This window comes from Anolis sagrei, chromosome 9, assembly GCF_037176765.1.
Source record: "Anolis sagrei isolate rAnoSag1 chromosome 9, rAnoSag1.mat, whole genome shotgun sequence".
Classification (NCBI taxonomy): Eukaryota; Metazoa; Chordata; class Lepidosauria; order Squamata; family Dactyloidae; genus Anolis; species Anolis sagrei.
The window spans coordinates 22,549,289-22,577,095 of record NC_090029.1 but is presented as its reverse complement, the minus strand read 5'-3'; the positions used below and the strand labels follow the sequence as shown (position 1 = coordinate 22,577,095).

Sequence of the window (27,807 nt, the reverse complement as noted above, 5' to 3'; positions counted from 1 at the left end):
GGGCCCTCCAGGTGCTTTGGACTTCAAGTTCCACAATTCCAAACAGCTTTAAGTTCTTTGAGCCCTTCAGGTGTTTCGGACTTCAACTCCCACCATTCCTAACAGCCACAGGCTCTTTGGGCCCTCCAGGTGTTTTGGACTTCAACACCCACCATTCCTAACAGCCTCAGGCTCTTTGAACCCTCCAGGTGTTTTGGACTTGAACTTCAACCATTCCTAACAGCCTCAGGCTCTTTGAACCCTCCAGGTGTTTTGGACTTCAACTCCCATCATTCCTAACAGCCTCAGGTCCCTTCCTTTCCCCCCTCAGCCGCTTAAGGAAAAGGAAAGGGCCTGAGGCTGTTAGGAATGGTGGGAGTTGGAGTCCAAAGCACCTGGAGGACCCAAGTTGGTCCAGGCCTGTTCTTAAGCAGCTGAGAGGGGAAAGGAGGGTCCCTGAGGATGTTAGGAATTGTGGGATGTGGAGTCCAAAACACCTGGAGGGCCCAAGTTGGTCCAGGCCTGGATTACACTCTCTCAGCCTCAGAGGAAATCCCCGTCTGCCACCTTTTCCGGAAGAAGTCTGGCCCAGGAAGACGCTTCCGCGCCGACAGAGGGCGCAGACGGTATGAGTCGCTCTATCCAGCTCCGCTCGTTGGTCCTCTTTGGGAGCGGAAGTCACGCGCTCCCTCTGGGCTTGTTTACCTACGAAGCTTCCGGTTCCGGGTTTCCCCGCGAGAGGCGAAGCGAGAGGGATCCGCCGTGCCTAGTGTTGCCTCTGCCGCTTCTACGGCCTCTACCGCCGCCATGTCGGGCTCCAGCAGCGCCCTCATGAAGCAGCCGCCCATCCAGTCCACGGCGGGGGCCGTCCCCGTCCGAAATGAGAAAGGTGAGAACGTGGCCATATTCGGGCCCCGCTGAGGCCTGCTTCTTCTGCGCCTCCTCCTTTCTGGTCTCCTTCTTTGAACAGAGGCCGAGTGGCCACCTGTCGTGAGAGCTTTGATCGTGTCTTCCGTCCTGGCCGAAGGGGGTTGGACTGAAGCACCTTTAAAAATCCCTTCCTATTCTTATTCTTTGCTGTTACTATGTTGTCGAAGGCTTTCATGGCCGGAATTACTGGGGTGCTGTGAGTTTTCTGGTCTGCATGGCCATGTTCCAGAAGCATTCTCTCCTGACGTTTCGCCTGCATCTATGGCAGGCATCCTCAGAAGTTGTGAGGTCTGTTGGAAACTAGGGTTATATATCTGTGGAATGTCTAGGATGGGAGAAAGAACGCTTGTCTGTTTGAAGCAGGTGTGAATGTTCCAATGGGCCACCTTGATTAGCATTTAATGGCCTAGCAGTTTTCAAGGTGTGGCTTCTTACTGCCTGGGGGCATCCTTCGTTGAGAGATTATTAGCTTTTTTGTCATGTCAGGAGCGACTTGCGAAACTGCAAGTCGCTTCTGGTGTGAGAGAATTGGCCATATGCAAGGACATTGCCCAGGAGATGCCCAGATGTTTTGGTGGTTTACCATCCATGTGGGAGGCTTCTCTCATGTCCCCGCATTCAAACCTGTGACCTGTTGGTCTTCAGTCCTGCTGGCATAGGGGTTTAACCCATTGCCTCTTGTAAGCTGCACCGAGTCCTTCAGGAGATTTTTTTTTGTCGTGTAAGGAGTGACTCCTGGTGTGAGAGAATTGGCCATCTGCAAGGACGTTGCCCAGGGGACGCCTGGATGATTTGATGTTTTTATCATCCTTGTGGGAGGCTTCTCTCATGTCCCCGCATGAGGAGCTGGAGCTGATAGAGGGAGCTCATCCGCCTCTCCCCGGATTCAAACCTGTGACCTGTCAGTCTTCAGTCCTGCCTGCACAGGGGTTTAACCCACTGCACCACCGGGGGCTTCTTCCTTCGGGAGATGGTAGCGGGGTACAAATAAAGCTTTATTATTATTATTATTATTATTATTATTGTGCCACCAGGGGCTCCAGGTGATTAGCTGTCCCTGATTGTTTCTTGTCCGGAGCTCCCCAGTCTTTATTTAATAAAAAAATCTGGCTACCAGTATTACAAATCTCTAAAATCATAATAAAGACAGGGGATCCTTGAGCCGTGAGGAGGGGCGGGTAAGAATTATTATTATTATTATTATTATTATTATTATTATTATGTTCCCGGTGGTACCCATGTTAGATATTTTGTAGTCCTATTTATTAGGAAGAGTTGTTTGTTTGGTTTTGGTTGTTATGAATGGACCCATTAGAAAACATATTGCTGCATAATGGGATCATTTCTAAAATGGTTCAGGTGAAGGATGCAACCCTCACATGGTCCACGTTTGGCCAGCTGTAATTCCCATGCCCTCCTTCAGTTGTGAGTGGGGCTCAGGCAGCACCCCTGAAGGGCCTTGATTTCAGTTCCCATCATGCACTATTGTGCCTCCCTAATGTCACCAGTATTTTAAGCTGGTTGTGCAAGTATGCGTGCTGAGTTTGTGGAAAAATAGATAAACACATATGCTGATACATATGTTAACAAATATACAAATATTTTGACCTTTATTGCATAGATAGATGATTTGGTGACCCTTTCTTTTTCTGCTTCATATCTTCAGGGGAGATCTCCATGGAGAAGGTGAAGGTGAAGCGCTATGTCTCGGGGAAGCGCCCAGACTATGCGCCCATGGAATCCTCGGATGAGGAGGAGGAGGAATTCCAGTTCATCAAGAAGGCCAAGGAGCAGGAGCAAGAGCCCGAGGAGCAGGAGGAGGAGCTGGCCAGCGACCCCCGCCTGCGCCGCCTCCAGAACCGCATCTCAGAGGACGTAGAGGAGAGGTTGGCGCGGCACCGAAAGATTGTGGAGCCGGAGGTGATAGGGGAGAGCGACTCCGAAGTGGAGGGAGAGGACTGGCATGTGGAGCGAGAGGACACCAGCGAGGAGGAAGAGGAGGAAGTGGATGACGAGGTACAGGGCAGCTTGGGTTGTGCTGTATGCTCTTTCTTGGCAGAAGAAACTCTGATCTTTTGTGTGTGAGTGTGTATACACACACATACATATACACTTACTTGAGTACCTGGCTTTGCCCAGGTTATTTAAAAAAATCAATGTTTTAATTGTACAAAATGCATAAGGTTGTGGATGAGCTGCAACTCATATTGTGCCAGGATAACCTTGAAAACCTCCATCAGTACTTCAAGTTTGTTATGTTGGGCAAGTTTGCTCTAGATGCATTATTGGTAGGGTTCAATGTGCTCTCTGGCTGTAGAGTAAACTACAATTCCCACTATGGTGAGTCAGTCCCCTCAAAACTCCTACAGTAGGTTCAGTTGCTCATGGGGGTTCTGTGTACCAAGTTTGGTCCAGGTCCATCATTGATGGAGGTCACAGTTTCTCTGGTTATGGGTGAACTACAACTCCCAGAAAGGAAGGTCAGTTCCTCCCAAACCTCTCCAGTAATCAAATTTTGGCATATCAGGTATGTATGCTGAGTTTGGTCCATTGGTGTTTGGGTTCACAGTGCTCTCTGCATGTAGGTGAACTACAACTCCCCCAAGTCATGGTGGATTTTCCTCAAATAACTCCAGTATGTTTTACTGGTCATGGAGGTTCTGTGTGCCAAGCTCGGTCCAAGAAGGGGGAAGGGGAAAGCAGGAAATAAAGAAAAAGGTTAACAAAATAATGAGAGAGAGAGAAAGGGGGAGGTGGGGAAATTACTGTTAGTAAGTTAAATAGTTACAAATATCAAGTATGTCACAAAAAGGGTGAGAAGGAGTTGAAGAGAGGAAGAAGCAATTGTCAGTGTACAAAGTTACTATTGATACATCTATTTCTTCACATCAATTACAATTACAAGAATTATCTAAAATACCCCAAACACTATATCAAAGAGAGGAGTAATGTAGTCACCAAATGTGAAGTCCAGTAGTCAAATATTCTTCTTTGAGTATTATCCTTAAGTCTTCTAGTCTCCTCTCTCAGCTATTCCCCATTAAAAATTCATATTCAGTATTATTATTATCATCATCATCAGAAACACTCTTGTTGAAGCTTGAAAAACCTAAAAAATAGGGTTGTTCTGGAAGCCAGTCTTTGGCCACCTGCAGTTGTAGTGCATGCTTTACTTGCAAGAGAAGCCATGGCCGAGACACCTCGGCCTTCTCTCGGCCACTTTAGAAATCTTTCTTACCTTTGATGAGATTACACTGCACGACCCAATAATATATTCTTGGTTTTTGGGCCTGTTCCTAGGGTTCTTTGGACCCCTTATTCAGAAAATTCAAGAGACCACATCAATTCTAGTTTCATATATATGGTTATTGTGATTTTCTGTGGGCAAGCAGATGGCAACTGGTAGTTAGCATATGTTCTATATTTCAAAAACTAAAGCTGATAGGGAAAATGGGTGCCGTTCTTGGAATCGGCCGCTCACATATACCCAGAAACAAGTCAAACATTCGAAGCACCAAAATGTGTGTTGGCAAGTGTTATTAGTTCCTCTGGCCTTGCATGATTTTCCCTGAATGGAAATTCCTGGACAGATCTCACACGTCCCTGCCTGCCTGCCATTGCATCTAGAGCCTTCTCCATGGAAAACCAGGGTTATGTCACCTGAGAACCAGAAACCTGCCACTTGACAGAAGCCTACCAGAGCATGGTTTTCTTTTCTGTTCTGACCAGAGATGCCTCTCCTTGAGGCAGTCATACAAGTAGATTCCATGTCTTCTTTCTTGATAGGAAATTGAGCGTCGCCGTAGCATGATGCGCCAGCGGGCTGAGGAACGGAAAAATGAGGAGTTGGAAGTTATGGAGGTGGAAGATGAGGGTCACTCTGGGGAGGAGTCCGAATCAGAGTCTGAATACGAGGAATACACAGATAGCGAGGATGAAACGGAGCCGCGCCTCAAGCCAGTCTTCATTCGCAAGCAAGTATTGTCTCTGCAAGGCAGAAGGAGGTGGGAGGGTTTGGAGAGCTGAAGTCTGGAGGTGTCTGGTGCTTGGTAGTGCCATTTAATCCAACAGCCAGTTGAGTCTGGGCTTCCTGCTTAGTAGGTTTTAGGAGAGACTTTGTTTGGAGAGTGTCTGTAGCTCACCAGAAATGCCTGTTGTGGGGCCAGTGGGCTTATTAACAAAAGACCTTCCTCATAAATGCACAGCAGAGTAAGTTATCTCCAGCAGCGTGACCCAGCACAGTAGCAAAAAGTGATAAAAAGAACACACAAACTAATGTTCTGTCTTCCATAGGAAGATTTTCTTTATAGTAAAATAACATGGTTGCACTGTTTACAAGAACAAGGCTTCCATGACACAAGTAAAGTTCAACCTGTACTCTGGAGCTTTACCCACAAGGCCTTTTCATACCAAGGCTTACCTCACACAGGCTTCTCTCACAGATTAAGGTCTACCTCCCACTGTGAAGCCTTCTCACAGACTGAAACCTTTCTTCCACTGAGGAAAACTAACATAGAGGCCTACTAAGCTACAGGCACATCTGCTGGTATACAACTTCTGCTGAGTCATTGCATCCATTTAACCTCTTCAATGCTTAACTCACGTTTCTGTAATTGAAAATGCCTTGTTAATATTTAATATTTCTGACACCTGTTGCAGAAAGGACAGGGTCACAGTTCAGGAACGGGAGGCGGAAAGCCTGAAGCAGAAGGAGCTGGAGCAGGAGGCCAAGCGGATGGCCGAGGAGAGGCGCAAGTACACACTGAAGGTACTTGGGGAGAGGTGTCTGGGTGGAGGCGCTGCAACATAAAGAGGCTGGTGGTTGGATACCAAAAGATTCACTGTCATCTTATCAGATTGTCGAAGAGGAAACTAAGAAAGAGCTGGAGGAGAACAGGCGCTCTTTGGCAGCCCTTGATGCTCTGGACACGGACGATGAAAACGACGAGGAAGAATATGAGGCGTGGAAAGTCCGGGAGCTGAAGCGCATCAAGCGGGACCGTGAGGAGCGCGAGGCGTAAGTTGTCCCAGATCTGAAGCATGCCTGGGGGCTCCATTCAAGAGCAGGAGAGGAGGATGGGACCCATATGGGGCTGATTGGGGGGGCGGGGAATGATACTCACATCCTTTGGGACTGAGCAAAAAGGGGACGGAGTAGATGCTGCAGGGAGAAAGCAATCTGGTTTTCTTTTTGAGGCATGATGACCAGAAATGCACAAACTATACCACAGATTTACACACAGGGATCATGATACTGCCAGTTTCTGTTTTGGATGGTCCAAAGGCAGTGTGTGCTTGCATTTTAAAACCTGCCCCTGCCAATTCAAATGCTGCTCCCTGGTTCCCAGCTCTGCTGGACGGGACAGATGATTCTCCCACCCAGAATAGGGTGTTTTGGATGGAAAGCGGAGATGAGACCTGCCTTGTTCTTTTGTTTCACTTTTTTTTGGTGCTATCCAGATTGGAGAAGGAGAAGGCAGAGATTGAGCGTGTGCGGAACCTGACAGAGGAGGAGCGACGCGCAGAGCTCCGGGCCAACGGCAAGGTCATCACCAACAAGGCCGTGAAAGGCAAATACAAATTCCTGCAGAAGTACTACCACCGGGGAGCTTTCTTCATGGTAAGTAGGAATGCCCTCAATGCCTCTTCTCTGCCTCTCTGGGCAGATCCAAGCTCAGAAGAGAAGGTGGGAGGACGCTCCACCAGGCATCTCCTGCCAGGGTCTCTTGGCCTCACTCCTGCCGTTCCTTCCTTCCCCGAAGAAAATAATAAATCTGTTCCAGCAAAGCCTCTGGTCCCAAGGCAAGGCCAAACCAACTCTTGCCAGCCATGTTCTGTGTTCCTTGCTGCCCCCAGAGCGTCTCCATCCACCAGGTCCACTAAACTTTGTTCTCATTTCCAGGATGAAGACGAGGATGTCTACAAGAGGGACTTCAGTGCCCCGACTCTGGAAGACCACTTTAATAAGACAATTCTGCCCAAAGTCATGCAGGTATGTGAAAAGGAGTTAGTATTTGAACTGCAGGGTTTGGTGTCATTGATAGCTTTGCTTCTCCACATGAAGTCCTGTGTACCCAGAGTTCTGTATCTTGTAGTGGTCAAGAAGCTCCCTGACTGAGTACCCTTTCAATGCTCCTTCTTTTCTGCAGGTGAAGAACTTTGGGCGCTCTGGGCGAACCAAGTATACTCACCTGGTGGACCAGGACACCACTTCCTTTGATTCAGCCTGGGGCCAGGAGAGCGCACAGAATACCAAGTTCTTCAAGCAGAAGGCTGCCGGCGTGCGGGATGTCTTTGACAGACCCTCAGCCAAGAAGCGGAAGGCCACCTGAGTGGCACACTTCTCGATCAGTAATGGAGCCTTTGCCCTCGTTGTGGCTTGGGACTACCGAGTTCGACTTACACCCAGAATATTTCTCATTTGCAGAGACACTACCCCTCTTGTCACCTTCCTCCTGTTGGCCCTCTTTCAATAGCACCCCATTTGGAATATAACTCTTTCCTCTACCATTTTTCCTTTGGCAACCACAAGGATCCCCTGTTTTTATGGAGTACTGCGAAGAGGGGGTGGGATGGAAGACAAACATCTCTATTAAAGATATTTCTTACCAAGATATTGCTGTGTTACATGGCCTGTCTCTTGGAATGGATGGGATACACATGTCAATCACAGACGCTGATCTTTGCTTAAGAAACTCTTTTATCAGCAGTCATGGAGAACTGCTTTGGAGGCAGCAACTGCTAGAAGGATAAGAATCCAACCAAAGATCTGGCCTTGACAGCTTTTACATTAGAAAGCTTGCTTAAAAGTCCAGGACCAAAAACTGCCTTGAGTAGTTAGAGCAGTCTCCATGGTGTCACACAACACCACACAGTTTATTAGAATGCCATTAAAAAAAATTAGAATGCCACTAATCTGTAGACAATAAAAGTGAAAAATGTGTATGTGGCGGAGGTGTCCACTGACAACCTCTGGCCCCCACAAACAGGCTATAGTTACACGTGCTGAGAAACCTCCAAAAGCACTCTCAATTGACATTGCAGGTTATAGCTAGCACCATGATCATGTAGCCCAAACCCTGCTAATGTTCTCCCCAAACACTACGGCCCACCACCCAAGGAGTGTTTTCATTTGGGGAGAATTTCATCCTAGATTTTATCACAGGCAGGCTTCCTGGTGTGGAATTTAGCTCACCTGCATCCAGATAAGCTGAGACCCACACCGACAATGGTCCAGGACCAACCTTGCCACAGAGAAGCCCCATGACCAGCAGGGGGTTGTGGGCATTGACTTTTATTTTGGGAGTTGTAGTTCACCTGCATCCAGAGAGAACTGAACCCAGTTATTTCGCATACAGGCCTGGTTTGGGGAGGACTGACCCAAGATTCTAGGAATTATAGTTCATCCACATCGTTATGTATTTTCTAAAGGGAGCATTCACAAAAACAAAATCAAAGACTGGCTTCTTTCTAATCAGTAGCGTTACTAATTAACTAAATGATATTACCTGGCACCCCAAAACAAACTATGCCTTATTCAAATAACCTGGGCATTGCCAGTATAAAATATTAATGAGCTAACAGCACATTTCACCAGCAGAAATGGAAACAAGTGCAGAATTGGTCATATTTCACACAAGGAAGTCTGAAAACAATCTGCTCTGGGGCAAGATGCGCATTCAAGCACTCAGCCACCCCAGGGGAAAGGAGCCAAGTACCATTATTTACTTGATTCTAATGCTCACCTTTTTTGGCTAAATTACATTGCCAAACTGAGGTGCACATTACATTCAATGACACATTGTACTCGAGAAAATCCGGGTAGATTCAGCTGACTCCATCACAAGCCACATAGACGGCAACTTAAAGAACAGTATCTTTATTGCAGTTCCTTAACATGCAGCGTGCCGTGCTCTGCCAAAGCAAAGCAGCCCATAGAGTTGCTCCCTCCCCTTCCTTCATAGAAGTACATCCAATGTGAACTCTCAGTTGGTGAGAGTGATCAGTGCCTCCACCACGTTCCCCATGTGTTCCCGCAAACTGCGCTCTGCTGCCGCCCTGGAGATCTCCATCTCATTCATCTGTGAGGAAAAAACCATGAGGAAAGTGAGTTCTTGCCCAAAGGGATGGCACTGATAGGGAGCTGCCAAAACCCAGCCCCAGCCCAGGCTAATTGCCATTGCTCTGCTGAACTCACAATCAACTCCAAATCCTCCTTCTTGATTGTGACTTTTGCCAGTTCTTTTTCCCTAAGGATAAAGCGACATGGAGACATTACATTTTTTCAGAACAACAAAGATCTGCACTAGGATAGCAAATTATTTTTCAAATTACAAGATTCTCAATGGTTAAAGTGAAGTCTTTTAGTTCAAAGCATAAGAAAGTAACAATACCCTCAACACGCCTCTCTTGCCTGGTCTTGGAAACAGACCTGGCTTTCCTAATGTCGCAGTCCCTTAATACAGTTCCTTATGTTGTGGTGACCCCCAACCATAACATTATTTTCATTGCTACGTCATAACTGTAATTTTGCTACTGTTATGAACCGTAATGTAAATACCTGAAATGCAGAATATATTTTCATTCACTGGACTAAATTTGGCACAAATACCCAATACACACAAATTTGAATACTGGTGGGGTTGTGAGGGGTTGATTTTGTCATTTGGGAGTTGTAGTTGCTGGGATTTATAGTTCACCTACAATCAAAGAACATTCCACCAATGATAGAATTGAACCAAACGTGACACACAGAACTCCCATGACCAACAGAAAATACTGGAAGTGTTTGGTGGGCACTGACCTTGAGTTTTGGAGTTCTAGTTCACCTACATCCAGAGAGCACTGTGCACTCAAAAAAAATGATGGATCTGGACCAAACTCAGCATGAATACTCAATATGCCCAAATGTGAACACTGACAGAGTTTGGGGAAAATTGCCCTTGACATTTGGGAATTGTGATTGCTGGGATTCATAGCTCACCTACAACCAAAGAGCATTCTGAACCCAACCGATAGAATTGGGCCACATGGCACATATCTTATTTGTAGTGCAAAAAAACACTTTTAAACAATACAATATTTAAAATGAGAACAATTTTAACAAATATAAAATAGAAACAAATATAAACTTGTTACTATTTTAATGGGAAGTGTGGACCTGCTTTTGGCTGATGAGACACAAATGTTGTTGTTGTGTGCTTTCAAGTAATTTCAGACTTAGGTTGACCCTGAGTGAGTGTCGGCTAAATGACCTTGGAGGGCCGTAACCGGCCCCCAGGCCTTAGTTTGAGGACCCCTGATCTAGGAGTTTAAGATAATCTGGGGAGACCCTGCTCTCCTCGCCTTCTTCGGAGGCACAACTGGTGGGGATGAGAGACAGGGCCTTCTCAGTGGGGGCCCTTCGGCTGTGGAATTCCCTCCCCAGTGACATTAGATCGGTGGTGGCCCCTCAGCTCTGGAACTCTCTCCCTAAGGACATCAGGCATGCCCCAACGTTGGCAATTTTTAGGAGCTTGAAAATGTGGTTGTTCCAGTGGGCCTTCCCAGAGTAAGGAATATGTCCCCAAATGCACTTTAGTAGAGACCCAGGATATCTGCATGCCCCATCCCTCTCCAAATACCTACCCTTTTCACCTGGTCATGCCCAGCATATTTTTAATTTTAACTATTACATTTGGCCCTGCCATGGATTTGAATGCTTTGTTGTGTTTCGTTAATGTTTATTGCTTTGTTTTGAGTTCATTTGTTGTATTGTTGTTGTGTTTTTACTGATGTATTTGGGCTCAGCCTCTTGTAAACCGCACTGAGTCCTCAGGGAGATGGTAGCGGGGTACAAATAAAGGTTTTATTTATCATGTCATCAGCAACCTTACCTTGCGGTAGGTCAGGAGGGAAGGGGCTGATCTAATAATAATAATAATAACAAAGAAAGTGTTCCGTCTCCCAAGAAACCTGTTTTGTTTCAGGGCTGTTGCAGTTTTGCAAAGCCTGCAGAGTTAGCAGTCAGAGGCAGGAAGGCCAGTTTGCAGGCTCTCTGCAATGATTGGCCCAGAGAGTAACTTTTGAGCCCGTCCCTTTTACCAGGTCAGACTTCCATTTTGGAGCCTTCCCTGCCCCAGTCTGATCTAAAGAAGCAATTGAATGTGCTAGAGGCCTGTTCAGGAAGCTCCGAGAAATCATTGCAAGTATTAATTAAAATAAAACAAATATATTGAGTAATTGAGACCTATAGATAGATAGATAGATAGATAGATAGATAGATAGATTCATTGAGTTATTGAGCTATAGGGAACAACTGAATACAGATAGAGTTTATTATGCTATAGAGAAATTATAGATAGATCAATAGAAGAGCTATTGAGTATTTAGATAGATAGTACTGGGCTTTGGCTCCAAAGCTGATTTTGAGTTATAGATAGAAAAACCTGCTTTTTCTTACCATAGGGGCCAGGCATGTAGCCGGGGGGGGGGGGGGGGGGGGCTTGAGGGGCTTCAGCCCCCCCCCCCCCAATTCTCATGATGGCCTTACTGGTGCATTATTTAAACTGTTATGTTTATTCATATCATGATCTGATCACCATACTCAATATATCCCATATGCATGGGGGTATTGGGGTAATGATACAAAAGGTTTGCTAGGCTAGACCCTCTTTCACTCAGACTCAGCCCCCCCCCCCCCCCGAAACGAAATCCTGGCTACGGGCCTTATAGGGGCTCAAGATTAGGGTAGAAGAATTCCACAATTCATTATACCTTTTGGTATAATGAATGAATTGGAGGAAAGCTGCCTCAAAATATCTGTACTCATTGACTGTTTGTAACATTAATAAGCTGAGCCAAGTCTACAAGGACTTTGTTAATAAATACCCCGTTTGCTGTTTTAAACCTGAAGTGGACTCAGTTACTCAGAAGTTTTGAGCCTCTAAAGAAAGACCCCAGCGGTCCGCCCAGGCACATCATAAGGCGTTTGGGTGTGACGGCACATAAAGGTTTATTATTATAATAATAATTATTATTATTAGATCAGCCCCTTCCCTCCTGACCTTCCGCAGAAAAGTGAAAACATTTATTTTATTTATTTATTTGCTATACTTGTATACCGCCGTTTCTCAGCCTAGCCGGCGACTCAACGCGGATTACAACAACTTATAACAAACAACAGTATACAGTTTAAAAGCATAAAAACACGATCCACAATACATATATCAATAAACAATCCAATTCATCTCTTGACTAAAATCGCGATCCAGTTTCGTCGTCCAAATTGCCAGTCCTTCAATCATTACACTTATTGCACTGAGTTAACTGAACGCCTGCTCGAACATCCAGGTTTTTAGTCTTTTCCGGAAAACCATCAATGAGGGGGCTGATCTTACCTCCATGGGGAGGGCGTTCCATAGCCGCGGGGCCACCACAGAAAAGGCCCTGTCTCTCGTCCCCGCCAGCCGCACCTGTGAAGCAGGCGGGATAGAGAGCAGGGCCCCCCCAGAAGATCTTAGGGTCCTGGTGGGCTGATAGGCCGAGATACGTTCGGATAGGTAAGTTGGGCCAGAACCGTTTAGGGCTTTAAAGGCCAGCGCCAGCACTTTGAATTGAGCCCGGTAGCAGATCGGCAGCCAGTGGAGCTGGTGCAGCAGAGGAGTTGTATGCTCCCTGCGCTCCGCTCCAGTTAGTATCATGGCTGCCGAGCGTTGGACTAATTGGAGCTTCCGGGCCGTCTTCAAAGGCAACCCCACGTAGAGAGCGTTGCAGTAGTCTAAACAGGATGTAACCAGAGCGTGGACTACCGTGGCCAAGTCAGACTTCCCATGGCTTTTTGAAGAGGGCCAAGCTGCTTTATTAGTAATTATGACATAAATTGTTACGAGATGGTGTGGTTGTGAGCAACCTTGAGTCCCTCTGGGGAGAAAGGAGAGATATTATTAGGGCTAAGAGTGAGCACTAAGCCTGCCTCACCGTTCCTGCTTGGCCTTCTGCTCCCGGGAGCGCCTGTCTCCGATCACGGACATGGCCTGCAAAGGAAGCGCAGCGGGTACCGTGAGCGCGAGGCGGGGAAGAGGATACACGGGCCCTGCCTCCCTCCCGGCCTCTCCCTCCTGCTCTTCACCGTCTCCAGGTTGGAGCTCTGGATCTCCTTCTCCTCGGCGTAGTCAGTCACCCGTTCCAGGTCAGCGGCGCCGCTGTCATGCTTCCGGGGCTTCTCCACCGCTCGGCCCCCGGCTCCATCCCCGCCGCCCGCCGAGCCATTGGGCTCCGCTTCCAGCTCCAGCTCCACATCCCCTTCGGCCGCCATTGCTCTCCGGCGCCTCGCTGCCGGCTCTGCCACTTCCGCTTCCGGGGAGAGGCGTCATGTTTGAGCCCCGTGCGAAGCGACGCCCCCTAGCGGTTGCGCACGGCACAGCCTGGGCCAGGCACCTGCTTGGGGGCGACGCTCTCTCGCATGCGCCCCCTAGCGGGGATGGCGAGGTTGCAAGCAACAGCCAGGGATGGAAGGACATTATCTGGAGGACCACAGGATCTTTTTTTTAAAAAAAAAATATATATATTTATTTACGACATTTATATTGTGCAGGTACAGCACATCATGCGATGTGCGGGACTGGATGAATGCAAAGCTGGGGTGAAAATTGCTGGAAGAAACATTAACAACCTCAGATATGCAGATGACACCACTCTGATGGCCGAAAGCGAGGAGGAGCTGAGGAGCCTTTTAATCAAGGTGAAAGAAGAAAGCGCAAAAGCTGGGCTGCAGCGAAACATAAAAAAAAAAACCAAGATTATGGCAACAAGAATGATTGACAACTGGAAAATAGAGGGAGAAAATGTGGAGGCCGTGACAGACTTTGTATTTCTAGGCGCAAAGATGACTGCAGATGCAGACTGCGGCCAGGAAATCAGAAGATGCTTCCTTCTTGGGAGGAGAGCAATGTCCAGTCTCGATAAAATAGTAAAGAGTAGAGACATCACACTAGCAACAAAGATCCGCCTAGTCAAAGCCATGGTATTCCCTGTAGTCACCTACGGATGTGAGAGCTGGACCTTCAGGAAGGCTGAGCAAAGGAAGATCGATGCTTTTGAGCTGTGGTGTTGGAGGAAATTTCTGACAGTGCCTTGGACTGCGAGAAGATCCAATCAGTCCATCCTCCAGGAAATAAAGCCCAACTGCTCATTGGAGGGAAGGATACTAGAGACAAAGTTGAAGTACTTTGGCCACATCATGAGAAGAAAGGAAATCTTGGAGAAAAGAATGATGCTGGGGAAAGTGGAAGGCAAAAGGAAGAGGGGCCAACCAAGGGCAAGATGGATGGATGGCATCCTTGAGGTGACTGGACTGACCTTGAGGGAGCTGGGGGTGGTGAAGGCCGACAGGGAGCTTTGGCGTGGGCTGGTCCATGAGATCACGAAGAGTCGGAGACAACTGAATGAATGAACAACAAACAACGATATAATATATTGTATGTATATATATCTTATAAGCTGCTCTGTGTCCCCTTCGGGGTGAGGACAGCATATAAATGTCATAAATAAATAAATAAGTACCAACGAATCACCACCTAACGAAGGATTTCCCAGACAGGAAGCAGCCAAGCCTTGAAGCTGCAAGGCTTTTCAATGTTAATCAAGGTGTATTGTCGAAGGCTTTCATGGCTGGAATCATTCAGTTCTTGTGGGTTTTTTCGGGCTATATGGCCATATTCTAGAAGCATTTCTCCTGACGTTTCGCCTGCATCTATGGCAAGCATCCTCAGAGGTGAGGTGAGGACCTCACCTCTGAGGATGCTTGCCATAGATGCAGGCGAAACGTCAGGAGAAAATGCTTCTGGAACGTGGCCATATAGACCTACAATAACCCATTATTATTAGTAGTAGTAGTATTATTATTATTATTTCCATCCTCCAGGAAATAAAGCCCGACTGCTCACTGGAGGGAAAGATACTAGAGGCAAAGTTGAAGTACTTTGGCCACATCATGAGGAGACAGGAAAGCCCAGAGAAGACAATTATGCTGGGGAAAGTGGAAGGCAAAAGGAAGAGGGGCCGACCAAGGGCAAGATGGATGGATGGACTGACCTTGAGGGAGCTGGGGGTGGTAACGGCCGACAGGGAGCTCTGGCGTGGGGTGGTCCATGAGGTCACGAAGAGTCGAAGACGACTGAACGAATGAACAACAATTATTATTATTATTATTATTATTATTATAACTTTATTTGTACCCCGCTAGCATCTCCCAAAGGATTCGATGCGGCTTACAGTAGGATGAAGCCCAAAACAATACAACAATACAACATACAATACCTAGCAAATAAAAACAGTTAAGCAGAAAGCAACAATTAACAAAATACATTGTTAAGACATTATTAAAAGCTGAGCCGACCAGAGTGGGGTACAGGGTTAAAAGTGCTGATGTGTCGGGGGGATATGGGATTATAGTATATAAGTACGGTGTGCAAAGTGCGGTGATATTGGATCTGCTAAAGTGCTTCTGGGATTTGGTAGTGGGGTTCCTAGCCTGGAAAGGCACATTGGAACAGCCAGGTCTTCAAATTCCTCCTGAAGACTGCCAATGTAGGGGCTTGTCTGAGGTCCTTCGGGAGGGTGTTCCAGAGGCGGGGGCCACCACAGAGAAGGCCCTGTCTCGTGTCCCAACCAAGCGTGCTTGTGACGCGGGCGGGATCACGAGCAGGGTCTCTCCCGGTGATCGGAGTGAACGTGTGGGTTTGTAGACAGCGATACGGTCACGCAGGTAGGGTGGTCCCAAACCGTTCAGGGCTTTGTAGGTGAGCACCTGCACCTTAAATTGGGCTCGGAAGACAAATGGCAATTATTATTATTATTATTATTGGAGGCTTTTAAACAGAGGCTGGATGGCCATATGTCAGGGGTGTTTTGATTGTGCTTTTCCTACATGGTAGAAGGGGGTTGGACTAGATGGTCTTTGGGGGTCTCTTCCAACAGCCCGGAAAACTCACTAAATAAATCAGTGTTTGGAAGAGTGGCAAGACTCAGTTTCAGGAGCGCCACGCCCCCTGGCGGCGGTGGCGAGGTTGCAGGCAAAGGCTTCCCAGGCTCCAGGGCCAGCACTGCTTTGGCCAATCCGGGCGCGGGGCTAATTGGCTTTGCGGGGCTAATTAGCCTGCTGCTCCCGCTCTTCCGCCTCCGTCTCCGGAGATGGTTTCGGCGGCGCTGGGCGGGCAGGCCGGCCCCGGAGGGCCCTGGGGCGCGTCCCCGCTGCTGAGCCCCCCGGAGGAGGAGGAGGAGCCCCTCGCTCTCGCCCGCGCGCCCCCGCCGCCGCGCTCCTTCGCGAGAAGAGGGAAGAAGAGCGCCATGCTGGCGGGATGCTGCGAGGAGCAGGTGAGGGGCGGGGCCGTGCGGCCAGGGGGCGGGGCCTGGCGGCCAGGGGGCGGGGCCAAGGGGATTCTATGTAAATAAGGAGCTCCCCTCTTAAAGAAGCCCCGCCCCCAAATAAGCTCCAGAGGGATGATTTTTATAATAGCAATAATAATAATAATAATAATACACAAATATATATAAATAAGTGATAATATAGAAATAATAGAATAATGATATAAATATAGTATATAAATAAATGATAATCTATAATATAATGATATAAATATAGAAATATATAAATAAGTGATAATATGTAAATAATATAATAATGACAGAAATATAGAAATATATAAATAAATGATGATATGTAAATAATATAATAATGATAGAAATATAGAAATATATAAATAAAAGATAATATGTAAATTATATAATAATAACATAAATATATAAATATATAAATAAATGATACTATATAAATAATATAATAATGATAGAAATATAGAAATAAAAGATAATATGTAAATAATATAATAATGATGTAAATATATAAATATATAAATAAATGAAAATATATATAGAAATATAAAAATATAGAAATAAATGATAATATATAAATAATATAATAATTATATAAATAATGTAATAAATGACATCATAATATAAATATTATTAAATTATATTATATATATAAATTCTATATAAATAAATGATAATATATAAATGATATAATAATTATATAAATATAGAAATATATAAATCAATGATGATATATAAATAAATGATCATATATAAATAATGTAATATCATAATATAAATATTATTAAATTATATTATATATATAAATTATATATAAATAAGTGATAATATATAAATAATATAATAATAATATAAAAATACAAATATATAAATAAGTGATAATATATAAATAATATAATAATGATACAGATATATAACTAAATGATAATCCATAAATTATGTAAGAATGATATAAATATACGAATATATAAATAAAAGATAATATATAAATAATATAATAACGATCTAAATATACAAATATATAAATAAATGTTAATATATAAATAATACAATAATGATATAAACAAAAATATATAAATAAATGATAATATATAAATAATATAGTAATGATATAAATATAGAAATATATAAATAAAAGATAATATGTAAATAATATAGTAATGATACAAATATACAAATATATAACTAAATGATAATATATAAATAAAATAATAATGATATAAATATACAGATATATAAATAAATGATAATATATAAATAATGTAATAAATATCATAATATAAATATTGTTAAATTATATTATATATAAAATATATATAAATTATATATAAATAAATGATAATATATAAATAATATAAGAATGATATAAATATATATAAATAAATGATAATATATAAATTATAGAATGATATAAATATATAAATATATAAATATATGATAATATATAAATAATATAAGAATGATATAAATATCCCAGATTCTTTCCTCCAATCGGCCCCGGAATGAACAGCCACAGACCCGTACCTAATATTTTTATGCCTGCCATAGCATTGCACTTAATTCCCGGGGCCCCTAGAATTTTTGACACAAATCTTGGCCCGGCCTTTTAAATTTTTTAATGGCCTTTTTGAATTTGGCTCGGCAACTGATCGGTTTTAATAGGGGCGTTGTATGCTCCCTACAGTTTGCTCCAGTAAGGAGCCTGGCTGCCGCCTGCTGTACCAGTTCAAACTTCCGGTCGTCCTCAAGGGCAGCCCCATGTAGAGTGCATTGCAATAGTCCAGTTTGGATGTAACCAAGGCATGGACCACCCTGGCCAAGTCAGACTTCACGAGGTATGGTCGCAACTGGCACACAAGTTTGAGTTGTGCAAAGGCCCTCCTGACCACCGCTGACACCTGAGCATCAAGGACAGTGTTGAGTCCAGGAGGACCCGCAAGCTACGGTCAAGCATCCACAGTCTCCCCCCCCTGCAAACCCCCCCCCCAATGTGAGTGGGGGGACACAGGGTCTTGCCCAAGGAGCTGCCTGTGAGCCTTTATGTGTAAGAGAAGAAGCTGCGTGCCAGAGTCAATTAGCCGCGAGGCTAATCTCCTGGGGATCTCTCTCCGGGGCAGATGGCCGTAATCCGCACGTGGGGCCTGGTGGGTGCGAAATAGCCCTTGGGCCATGGCCACCAGAACCTTGAGGGCGGCAGAGGACTCCGCATTGGGGGCGTCGCTGGGAAGGAGGTCAATGCTGCAGGGTCAGGTGGGACAGCAGAGAGGAAAGCAAAGCAAAGCGGGCCTGGGACCAGAAGGAAGGAAGGAAGGAAGAGACTGAGATTGCATAACAAGAGGAGGGCCTCCCTGGAAGATCTTAGAGCTCGTGCCGGTTCATAGAAGGAGATGCGATCGCCCGAATAGTTTAGGGCAGTGGTTCTCAACCTGGGTCTCCAGATGTTTTTGGCCTTCAACTCCCAGAAATCCTAACAGCTGGTAAACTGGCTGGGATTTCTAGGAGTTGTAGGCCAGAAACATCTGGGGACCCCAGGTTGAGAACCACTGGTTTAGGGCTTTATAGGTCATGAGTTCTGAGAATGCGTTTTGCAGGCCTGGGCAAACTTCGGCCCTCCAAAGTATGCCCAGACCTGGGTGATTGTGTTGCCAGGCAAAGTGTGTGAAAGGCGAAGAAATGATGATGATGATGATGATAATAATAATAATAATAATAATAATAATAATTGGAATGACCTGGAAAAGATGGGAAGTGCAAGAGAATTGGTTTGAAAAACAGCATTGTTTTGGAACAGAGGATTAAAGGGCAGAGCTGGGAGGGTGACGTGAAGGAAAGCGGGAAAAGGTTTGGTTGTGTGTGTGTGCATGTTTAACTCTTCTCTGGTCAACTATAAAACCCATGATGCAGAACAGTCTAAGGCAGCGCTCTCTCTATTGCACCCCCCCCCCCCCTTAGTGTTATTTCGCAGATTAAACTATTGTATTTTGAAGCTCTTTGTTTCTAGTGTCTGATTGGAAATAGACTACCTCTGAGGATGCTTGCCATAGATGCAGGCGAAACGTCAGGAGAAATGCCTCTAGAACATGGCTCTATAGCCCGAAAAAACCCACAAGAACCTAATAGATATAAGGTTTTTAGGGGGGCACAGAAGACCCCCCCCCCCCCGAACTTTGGGCTTTCTAGGGCCTACTAGATTTAAATCAGTGTTTCTCAACCTTCCGCAACCCCTGAATACAGTTCCTCCTGTTGTGGTGACCCCCAACCATAACATTATTTTCATTGCTACTTCATAACTAGTTTTGTTACTGTTATGAATTGTAATGTAAATACTGAGATGCAGGATGTATTTTCATTCACTGGACCAAATTTGGCACAAATACCTGATAAGCCCAAATTTGAATACTGGTGGGGTTGGGAGGGATTGATTTTGTCATTTGGGAGTTGTAGTTGCTGGGATTTATAGTTAACTTACAATCAAAGAGCATTCTGAATGCCACCAAGGATGGAATTGAAACTTGGCACACAGAACTCACATGACCAACAGAAAATACTGGAAAGGTTTGGTGGGCATTGACCTTGCGTTTTGGAGTTATAGTTCACCTACATCCAGCGAGAACTAGACTCAAACAATGATGGATCTGGACCAAACTTGGCATGAATGCTAAATATGCCCAAATATGAACACTGGTGGAGTTTGGGGAAAATAGACCTTTGAGAGTCCTAGTTGCTGGGATGTATAGTTCACCTACAATCAAAGAGCATTGTGAACCCCACCAACAATAGAATTGGCCCAAACTTCCCACAGAACCCCCATGCCTTAGGGACTCACTGGCGCCAGCCTCCCTCCAGCCTCACACGCTCTCCCTCACCTGTGCACCACATTACATGTGGCAAGCACGCCTGCTCTCCCCTCCCCGCTTGGAGTCTCAGAAACAGCCCTCTCCTTGGCTGAGAGGCCGGCCAATCACAGCGGAGGAGGGTTTTTGGTGGGAGGATTTGCCATCTGTTTCCAAAAAGGAAGAGAAGGACAGATGGAGAAATCTTCAGCCTTCTCTGCCAAAGGTGTTCCTAAGACCATCAGAAATACATATTTTCTGATGGTCTTTGGCGACCCCTCTGAAACCCCCTCGTGACCCCCCAAAGGTCCCAACTTCCAAGTTGAGAAATGCTGGTTTATAGTGTTCTTGTGGATAAAGTGACGAGTCCAGCAGCATATCCAGAGTCATACAAACAAACCTTAGGATTTCCGTCCAGTAAATCCAGTGGTAGGTGTATGTGCTTTCCCACAGCAGGCAGAGTAAACTGCAGCAGCCTCCCTTGAGCAAAACAGAGAGAGCTGAAAAATAGCGGATGTAAAGAAAGGGCCCTTTGTTTTCCTTCTTGTTTGCAGATCTGCTGCTGCTGCGGGCCGGCCCCCTGCGGCCTCTGCTGCCCCTCCTGCCCCAGCATCAAGGCCTCCACTGGCACCCGCCTCCTCTACATGCTCTTCCACATCTCCGCCTGCGGATGCTGCTGCATCATGCTCTCCCGCACTGTGGCCAAGGCCATTGAGGAGAACGTGAGTGAGTCCAGAAGGGGTCCTTGGCTGGTGGAGGGGCCATGAGGACAGGCTTGGCAAACGGGACTTGAGCTCTGACCCCTGGCTTCTGTGGCCGGATGCTATTTGGGGGCTGGCATTCATGCATACCTCTGGTGCTTGAGCAGGCCTTTTATTGGTGGAGAGAAGATCTGAAGACCCCCTTTCTTCTCAAACATGTCTTGCTTTCCTGAAATGGCTGATTCTTACTGGCAGTAGTAGCCTGGTGGAAGGAGCAAAGGGTCTGTGGCTTATGTGTTTATGCTTGTACGCCTCTACGTGGGGTTGCCTTTGAAGACGGCTCGGAAGCTCCAATTAGTCCAACGGTCGGCAGCCATGATACTAACTGGAGCGGAGCGCAGGGAGCATACAACTCCTCTGCTGCACCAGCTCCACTGGCTGCCGATTTGCTACCGGGCCCAATTCAAAGTGCTGGCGTTGGCCTTTAAAGCCCTAAACGGTTCTGGCCCAACCTATCTATCCGAACGTATCTCGGCCTATCAGCCCACCTGGACCCTAAGATCTGCTGGGGAGGCCTTGCTCTCTATCCCGCCTGCTTCACAGGTGCGGCTGGCGGGGACGAGAGACAGGGCCTTTTCTGTGGTGGCCCCTCGGCTCTGGAACGCCCTTCCCATGGAGGTAAGATCAGCCCCCTCGCTGATGGTATTTCGAAGAAGATTAAAAACCTGGATGTTCGAGCAGGCATTTGGTTAACTCGGTGCAATGAATGCGACAATTATAGATTGGTAATACGGATGACGAAATTGGACCACGATTTTAGTTAAGAGATGCATTGAATAGTGATTTATGTGTCAATATTGCGTATTATGTTTTTTTATGGTTTTAAATTGTATATTGTGGATTGTGTATCTTGTTGTAAACCGCGTTGAGTCGCCAGCTAGGCTGAGAAACGGCGGTATACAAGTACAGTAAATAAATAAATAAATAAATTCTCCCCCAGGTGCCTTTTTACGCAGTGCTGTGCGAACACCTCCCGGGAAGCTCTGACTGCGACATCCTGGTGGGCTACTCGGCCGTCTACCGGGTCTGCTTCGGCACCGCCTGCTTCTACTTGGCCCAGGCCCTCTTCCTCCTCAACGTCAAGTCCAGCAACGAGTTCCGGGCCCTTCTGCACAACGGGTGAGGAGGGAGGGGCCAAAGATGAGAGGAAGGAAGGGGTGTGCGTGGCCTTGGCACCTCCATAACTTTGAATGGAGGCTGTGTCTCTGCTGCAGGTTCTGGTTCCAGAAATTCCTCATCCTGGTCGGACTGTGCGCAGCAGCCTTTTTCATCCCGGATCAGCGCTTCATCCAAAGTAATGAAACACACATACACACACTGCCTTACACTCTCAGCAGAGGAATGGGATGTATGTGGGCACATGGTGCTGCAGTATGTGTATGTGTGTGTGTGTGTGGGGGGGGGGTATCTTTCCCTAAAAGGGCTGTGGAAATGATCCAAATCAGTTGGAGAGCCAAGAGGTTGAAGAATTGCAAGGCAGGGTGTCTGGGGAGATCTCTTGGACGAATGGGCTTATTGACGAAAGACCCTCCTCATAAACATATAGTACAATAACTTATTAGCAGCGTGACCCAGCACCAGTAGCCAAAAGTGATAAAAAGAACAAAAACACACAGACCGATGTTATAGCATCCTTAAAGGCTTTTCTTTGTCGCAAAATAATATGGTTGCACTATTTACCAGAACAAGGTTTCCATAACACAAATAAAGTTCTTTATACTTCCTTCTTTGCTTCCACGCTGGGCTTCTTTCTCATGCAGATAAAAAGCTTCACTCTCACAGAGGCTCTTCTCACACTAAACTTACACAGGAGCTTCACACTTTTACACTAGCCTTTTACATACAGCAGCTTTCATACTGGATCTTTGCGCATGAGGCCTTCAACCTGGGGTTTCTCTCACCGAAGCCTTCTCACACCAGGCCTCTCACGCCCGGAGTCCTACTAATTCTGAGGCCTACCTCACACTGAGGCCTACTAACACTGAGCTTTACCTCACACTGAGGCCTTTCTCAGACTGAGGACTCTTTCAAACTGAAGCTCCCTCACACTGAGGCCTACTAACACTGAGGTTTACCTCACACTGAGACCTTTCTCAGACTGAGAAAGCTCTCTCATACTGAGGGCAACTAACACTGAAGGTTTACCTCACACTGAGGCCTTTCTCAGACTGAGGACTCTTTCAAACTGAAGCTCTCTCATACTGAGGGCAACTAACACTGAGGTGTATTAAACTACTGGGACATCTGCTTATATTGAACTGCAGCTTTTGCTGAATCATTGCATCCATTTAACCCTTACGGTGCTTGACTCACATTTTTGTAATTAAAAATACCTAGTTAATTTTTAATATTTCTGACAAAATCAAGGGGGGTGGTGGAATGTGCTCATCTTCCTGCCTGATGCCACCCTCCCTCTAATGCACTGTCCTCGGCAGCCTGGCACTTGGTTGGCGTCTGCGGAGGGTTTGCCTTCATCCTGGTGCAGCTGGTGCTGATCACGGCTTTTGCCCACACCTGGAACAAGAACTGGTGAGTTGCGCCTGAGGAAGGTGATGGATGACGAAGGGGAGGAGGAAAAGGAGGGGGGTCCCAGGCATTCTCTCCTCCTGCCATGCTTCCCTCCTTGCCAGGCTGACGGGGGCTGCCCAGGACAAGCGCTGGTACCTGGCTGTGTCTGTGGCCACGCTGGGCTTCTATGCCATCGCCTCTGCCGCCTCTGCCCTCCTCTACAAGTTCTACACACATCCAGGGGGTTGCAACCTCAACAAGGGCCTCCTGGCTGTCAATGCAGGACTCTGCCTCCTTATGTCCTTCACCTCCATCACGCCCTGCGTCCGTTATAGTGAGTGAAGTGGGGACTGGGGATGATTAAGGTATGCATGGTCCTGTGTGTGGCACAAGCCTGGGCAGCTGGGGGTCTCAGATGATGCCGTGTGCCCTGAGCGGACAGTCAGAGGCCTTTGCAGAGGCCCTGACCCTCCTGCCTTTCCAACAGGGCAGCCACGCTCCAGTCCCTTGCAGGCCTCCATCATCTGCTGCTATGTCATGTACCTGACCTTCTCGGCACTCTCCAGCCGGCCACCAGAGAAAGGTGAGTGAGTGGGGTCCTGCTCTCGGCTGGCCAGCCTTGGAGTCCCCTGGGGGGAACATGCCTGTAACTGCTGTGAGCCCCATCCATGACCAGCTCCCCGCTTCTCTGCCCAGTGCAATACAGGGGCCAGAACCTCACCATCTGCTTCCCTGGTGTCAGCAAAGATGGCATGCAGACCGAAGACACTACGGTGGCCGTCCTGGGGGCAGTCTTCATGTACGCCTGTGTCCTCTTCGCCTGGTGAGGAAGGAAGGGGGGGCTGACATGTATGTACCCCCACCAAAACCCAAAAGCACAGGGAGCGGGGCCTTCTCAACCTCTCAAAGCCAAGTAATTTCACAGACACCAAGGTTGTAAGCCAAAATGTATTCCACACAGAAAAGTCAAGGTTCACCTGCAGGGAGTCAGGCTGTAGCAGTTGCACCAACGTTGATTCCAGCAACTAACTGATCCAGCCTCCAGCTACTTATGCCACATTCCCAAGCAATTCCACCTGTTGGCCCTCCTCTGGGCCAACCAATTAGATCTCCTTAGTTGAATGGCATCAACCCTTAATTGCAGCCTAGTTGGAATACTTGGTTGCTGGTTTGCTTCTCTGGGAGGGGTTTGGAGATTCTGCTCACCTTCAGGGCTTTGGGTGTGGCTGATGCATAAACACCCTTTTCCCTCCTCCAGCAATGAAGCCTCACAGCTCGCTGGCATGTTTGGGCCACTGTGGATGGTCAAGATCTACAGCTTCGAGTATAAGGTGAATTGGGGATGGACCTCTCAGTGATTAAGGGGTGAGGGTGTGTCCCTTCCCTTGCTTCCCTTTGGTACACTTTGTTTCCATTCAGAATCTTCTGTTGGGTGCAAATCTGCTTATATGTGATTCATGTGGGGGGTGGGCATCTTCCTGGGTGACTCTGTGCTTTCATTCATTCCCTGCAGAATCCCTCCTGCTGCTTCTGCTGCCCAGAGAAGATGGAGGAGGAGCTGGCAGGTGAGTGGTGAAGGTCAGGGTTATTGTTGTTGTTGTTGTTGTTATTATTATTATTTGAAAAACAACAAGATTAGTACACAGCAAACAAGATCACTATGCTGGCTGTATTGTTGTTATTATTATTATTATTATTATTATTATTATTATTATTATTATTATTATTATTATTTGAAACACAACAAGATGAGTCCACAGCAGACAAGATCACTCTGCTGGCTGTTGTATTGGATCACATGTCGGACACTTTCCAAGTGTTTAGGACTATGTGATGTATTGGCGAATGATGTGTGCAGATCCCAGTGAGCGCCGATTGTGTTTAAGTGCAGGCCAAGGTCTTTAGGCACTGTACACAGTGTGCCGATCACCACTGGGATCACCTTTACTGGCTTGTGCCAGAATCTTTGCAGTTCGATCTTTAAATCCTCATATCGTGTCTGCTTTTCAAGTTGTTTCTCTTCAATCCTGCTGTTGCCTGGGATTGCAACAACAATCCATACTTTGTTTTTTTAACCAGATTATGAGGTCAGGAGTATTGTGTATTATTATTACACTGACACAAAAACACAGTATGTCATAGCAAATGAGATCTATATGGATCCATTACTATTATTATTATTATTATTATTATTATTATTACTACTACTACTACTATTATTATTATTATATTTATATTTATTTTTCTCTCTTCCCACTCTGGGGCTCCACGATTCTGGATCAGGCCAGGAGCCCTCCCTGGCGGGGCAGAGGGTCGTCCACAACGAACATGACCGGGTGGTCTACAGCTACTCCACTTTCCACTTCATCTTCTTTCTGGCCTCCCTCTATGTCATGATGACCCTCACGTGCTGGTTCAGGTAGAGGAGGAACCGTGCGGGAAGGAAGGAAGGCAGGCAGGTTGGGGAGGCCATGTTCCTCTTCATCACCCCTCCTCCCGTTGTTCCTTTCTCAGTTATGAGAACGCTGAGCTGGAGACCACCTTCACGCACGGGAGCTGGTCCACCTTCTGGGTCAAAGTGGCGTCCGGCTGGGCCTGCGTCCTGCTCTACTTCTGGATCCTCCTGGGACCACTCTGCCTCCCGGACTCACGACCACAGAAAGGCAGCCGGCCCTTTCTGCGCATCATTCGGCGCAGGCGACGTGCACTCCACCGCGTCGGTGTCGCCACGTAGCGCTGGCCCAAGGCTCTGCTGCCTTTGCCTGCAGAGATTACCCTGCGACGGAAGAATGGGACCAACCCTGAGACTTCCAGACAAGAGGCTGATGTGGCCTGGAACTCACCACGCATGCCGCCCTGGACAATACGCCTGCCGGCGAGCTTCCATCCAGCATGCATTGTGACAGTTAAAAGTGATATCAAAGCACTCTAATTTTGTAGTATGGCTCCATCTCAAGTCTAAACAACCTGTGGCCGCTGAACCTGAATGCTGCCCAGCAGAGCACTTTTGCATAGTTTGCCAGGTTCTTGGGAATCCTCAGAAGGCAGCTTGTCTATTGATTGTCTCTGATGGGCCCTCATGCACAATCTAAACACGTAATTTGAACGGGCTGTAGGGGGGGTTCTGCAGAGGCTGCGGAGACAGATGCTCAGCATCACCGAGGTAGCAAGAACGACGAATGGGGGCTGTAGAATTCCTCCTGCTGCTGGGGAAGAAGGGCAGTGCTGAAATCACGGCTCTCTGGCCGAGCCTTGGGACTCTTCTTGCTTTATGACCTGTACTCTCCTTTTTGGCTGCAAGAGAAACCTCTAGTGCACCTGAAGGGCCACAGGAAGAGAGGGCTTGGCACTGATTTCAAGGGCGAGGAGGTGGCACTGTGCCACTTGGCATGTGGAAGAGAGATTGGTGGACAAGAGACATTGTGGGGGGCGGCAAAGGGAGATGTCGTCCCTCAGCCACGGTGCTCCTTCCGCAATAAAAGCTCACTCAACTCCATGGCTTCCCAGATGTGCGTCTATAGGGTCTTCCAAGTGTCCTTCCTTCCCTGGGAATTGTGTCCTGAGGGTCTATGGGAGGGCTGGGCAGGAGAGGAGGCAAAAGGACTGGGGTGGACTGGATGGCTCCCGGAGCCTGAGAGATATGGTGATGTCAAAAGATTCCCTCTATAAGGTGAAGGTAAAATTTCCCCTGACATTGTCTAGTCATGTCCGAGTATGGGGTGGTGGTGCTTATCTCCATTTCTAAGAGCTGGTGTCGTCCGTAGACACCTCCAAGGTCACGTATTTTGATTGTGTTTTTCCTACATGGTAGAAGGGGGTTGGACTAGATGGTCTTTGGGGGTCTCTTCCAACTCTGTGATTATATGTCAAGGTTTTCCCTTGACATTAAGTCTAGTTATGTCCAACTGGTGGATGGTACTGATCTCCATTTCTAAGTGTTATGCTTATCTCCATTTCTAAGTCGAAGAGCCGGTGTTGTCCATAGACACCTTCTAGGTCATGTGGCCAGCATGACTGCATGGAGCGCCATTACCTTCCCACAGAAGCAGTACCTATTGAACTACTCACATTTGCATGTTTTTGAACTGCTAGGTTGGCAGAAGGTTGGGCTAACAGCGGGATTCAAACCGCTGATGTTTTGGTCAGCAAGTTCAGCAGCTTGGCGGTTCAACCCACTGTGCCACCAATTTCTTCTATAGGGAAAAATAAAACTTGGGCAAAATATATGTTTTCACTATGGATCTTCAATGGCTTATTCTATTATCTCACTGAACTGATGAAAGGCTAAAGAGGAAGAGGAGCCAGAGAGAGGATAATACAAAAGGAGGGAGGAGAAAGAGAAGTCATGTGGTCCCTGCCTGTCTAGAAGTAATGGAAATCACTCATTGATTAATGCCAAATAATACTAAGTGAAGGGGAGAATG

General features: G+C 46.6%; 3 protein-coding genes across 4 annotated transcripts; 2 read left to right on the top strand and 1 right to left on the bottom strand.

Annotated features, from left to right (window-relative positions):
• Positions 1–437: 437 nt before the first annotated feature.
• MFAP1 (microfibril associated protein 1) lies at positions 438–7,523 on the top strand. The gene is made up of 8 exons (XM_060755465.2): positions 438–868; positions 2,576–2,925; positions 4,696–4,887; positions 5,573–5,677; positions 5,766–5,926; positions 6,370–6,529; positions 6,812–6,901; positions 7,059–7,523. The coding sequence occupies exons 1-8, from the start codon at positions 442–444 to the stop codon at positions 7,239–7,241; spliced, it is 1,668 nt and encodes a 555-aa protein (XP_060611448.2). The 5' UTR covers positions 438–441; the 3' UTR covers positions 7,242–7,523.
• Positions 7,524–8,772: 1,249 nt separating this feature from the next.
• Positions 8,773–13,250, bottom strand: HYPK (huntingtin interacting protein K). Its single transcript, XM_060755466.2, has 4 exons — positions 13,019–13,250; positions 12,868–12,923; positions 9,107–9,158; positions 8,773–8,990 (listed from the first exon to the last, which is right to left on the bottom strand). The coding sequence occupies exons 1-4, from the start codon at positions 13,202–13,204 to the stop codon at positions 8,895–8,897; spliced, it is 390 nt and encodes a 129-aa protein (XP_060611449.2). The 5' UTR covers positions 13,205–13,250; the 3' UTR covers positions 8,773–8,894.
• Positions 13,251–15,986: 2,736 nt separating this feature from the next.
• On the top strand, positions 15,987–26,879 carry SERINC4 (serine incorporator 4). 2 transcript variants are annotated; one of them, XM_060755467.2, is made up of 12 exons: positions 15,987–16,263; positions 20,669–20,836; positions 21,816–21,994; positions 22,090–22,169; positions 23,311–23,404; positions 23,506–23,717; positions 23,871–23,966; positions 24,080–24,206; positions 24,642–24,714; positions 24,897–24,948; positions 25,667–25,802; positions 25,898–26,879. In XM_060755467.2, exons 1-12 carry the CDS (start codon positions 16,081–16,083, stop codon positions 26,115–26,117), a joined length of 1,620 nt encoding a protein of 539 aa, XP_060611450.2. In that variant the 5' UTR covers positions 15,987–16,080; the 3' UTR covers positions 26,118–26,879. The 2 variants fall into 2 exon arrangements, with proteins under 2 accessions (XP_060611450.2, XP_067327462.1); XM_067471361.1 differs by lacking the exon at positions 15,987–16,263 and adding an exon at positions 17,971–18,116.
• The last annotated feature ends 928 nt before the right edge of the window (positions 26,880–27,807 follow it).

Coding starts and splice junctions, on each gene's coding strand:
- MFAP1 (XM_060755465.2), top strand. CDS start 442: ATGTTAGGAATTGTGGGATGTGGAGTCCAAAACACCTGGAGGGCCCAA. Junction 869..2,575: donor CCCCGTCCGAAATGAGAAAG/GTGAGAACGTGG, acceptor TCATATCTTCAG/GGGAGATCTCCATGGAGAAG. Junction 2,926..4,695: donor AGGAGGAAGTGGATGACGAG/GTACAGGGCAGC, acceptor CTTTCTTGATAG/GAAATTGAGCGTCGCCGTAG.
- HYPK (XM_060755466.2), bottom strand. CDS start 13,204: ATGGCGGCCGAAGGGGATGTGGAGCTGGAGCTGGAAGCGGAGCCCAAT. Junction 12,924..13,018: donor AGAGCTCCAACCTGGAGACG/GTGAAGAGCAGG, acceptor CTTCCTTTGCAG/GCCATGTCCGTGATCGGAGA. Junction 9,159..12,867: donor CAGAAGGCCAAGCAGGAACG/GTGAGGCAGGCT, acceptor CTTTATCCTTAG/GGAAAAAGAACTGGCAAAAG.
- SERINC4 (XM_060755467.2), top strand. CDS start 16,081: ATGGTTTCGGCGGCGCTGGGCGGGCAGGCCGGCCCCGGAGGGCCCTGG. Junction 23,405..23,505: donor CACACCTGGAACAAGAACTG/GTGAGTTGCGCC, acceptor CCTCCTTGCCAG/GCTGACGGGGGCTGCCCAGG. Junction 23,718..23,870: donor CACGCCCTGCGTCCGTTATA/GTGAGTGAAGTG, acceptor CCTTTCCAACAG/GGCAGCCACGCTCCAGTCCC.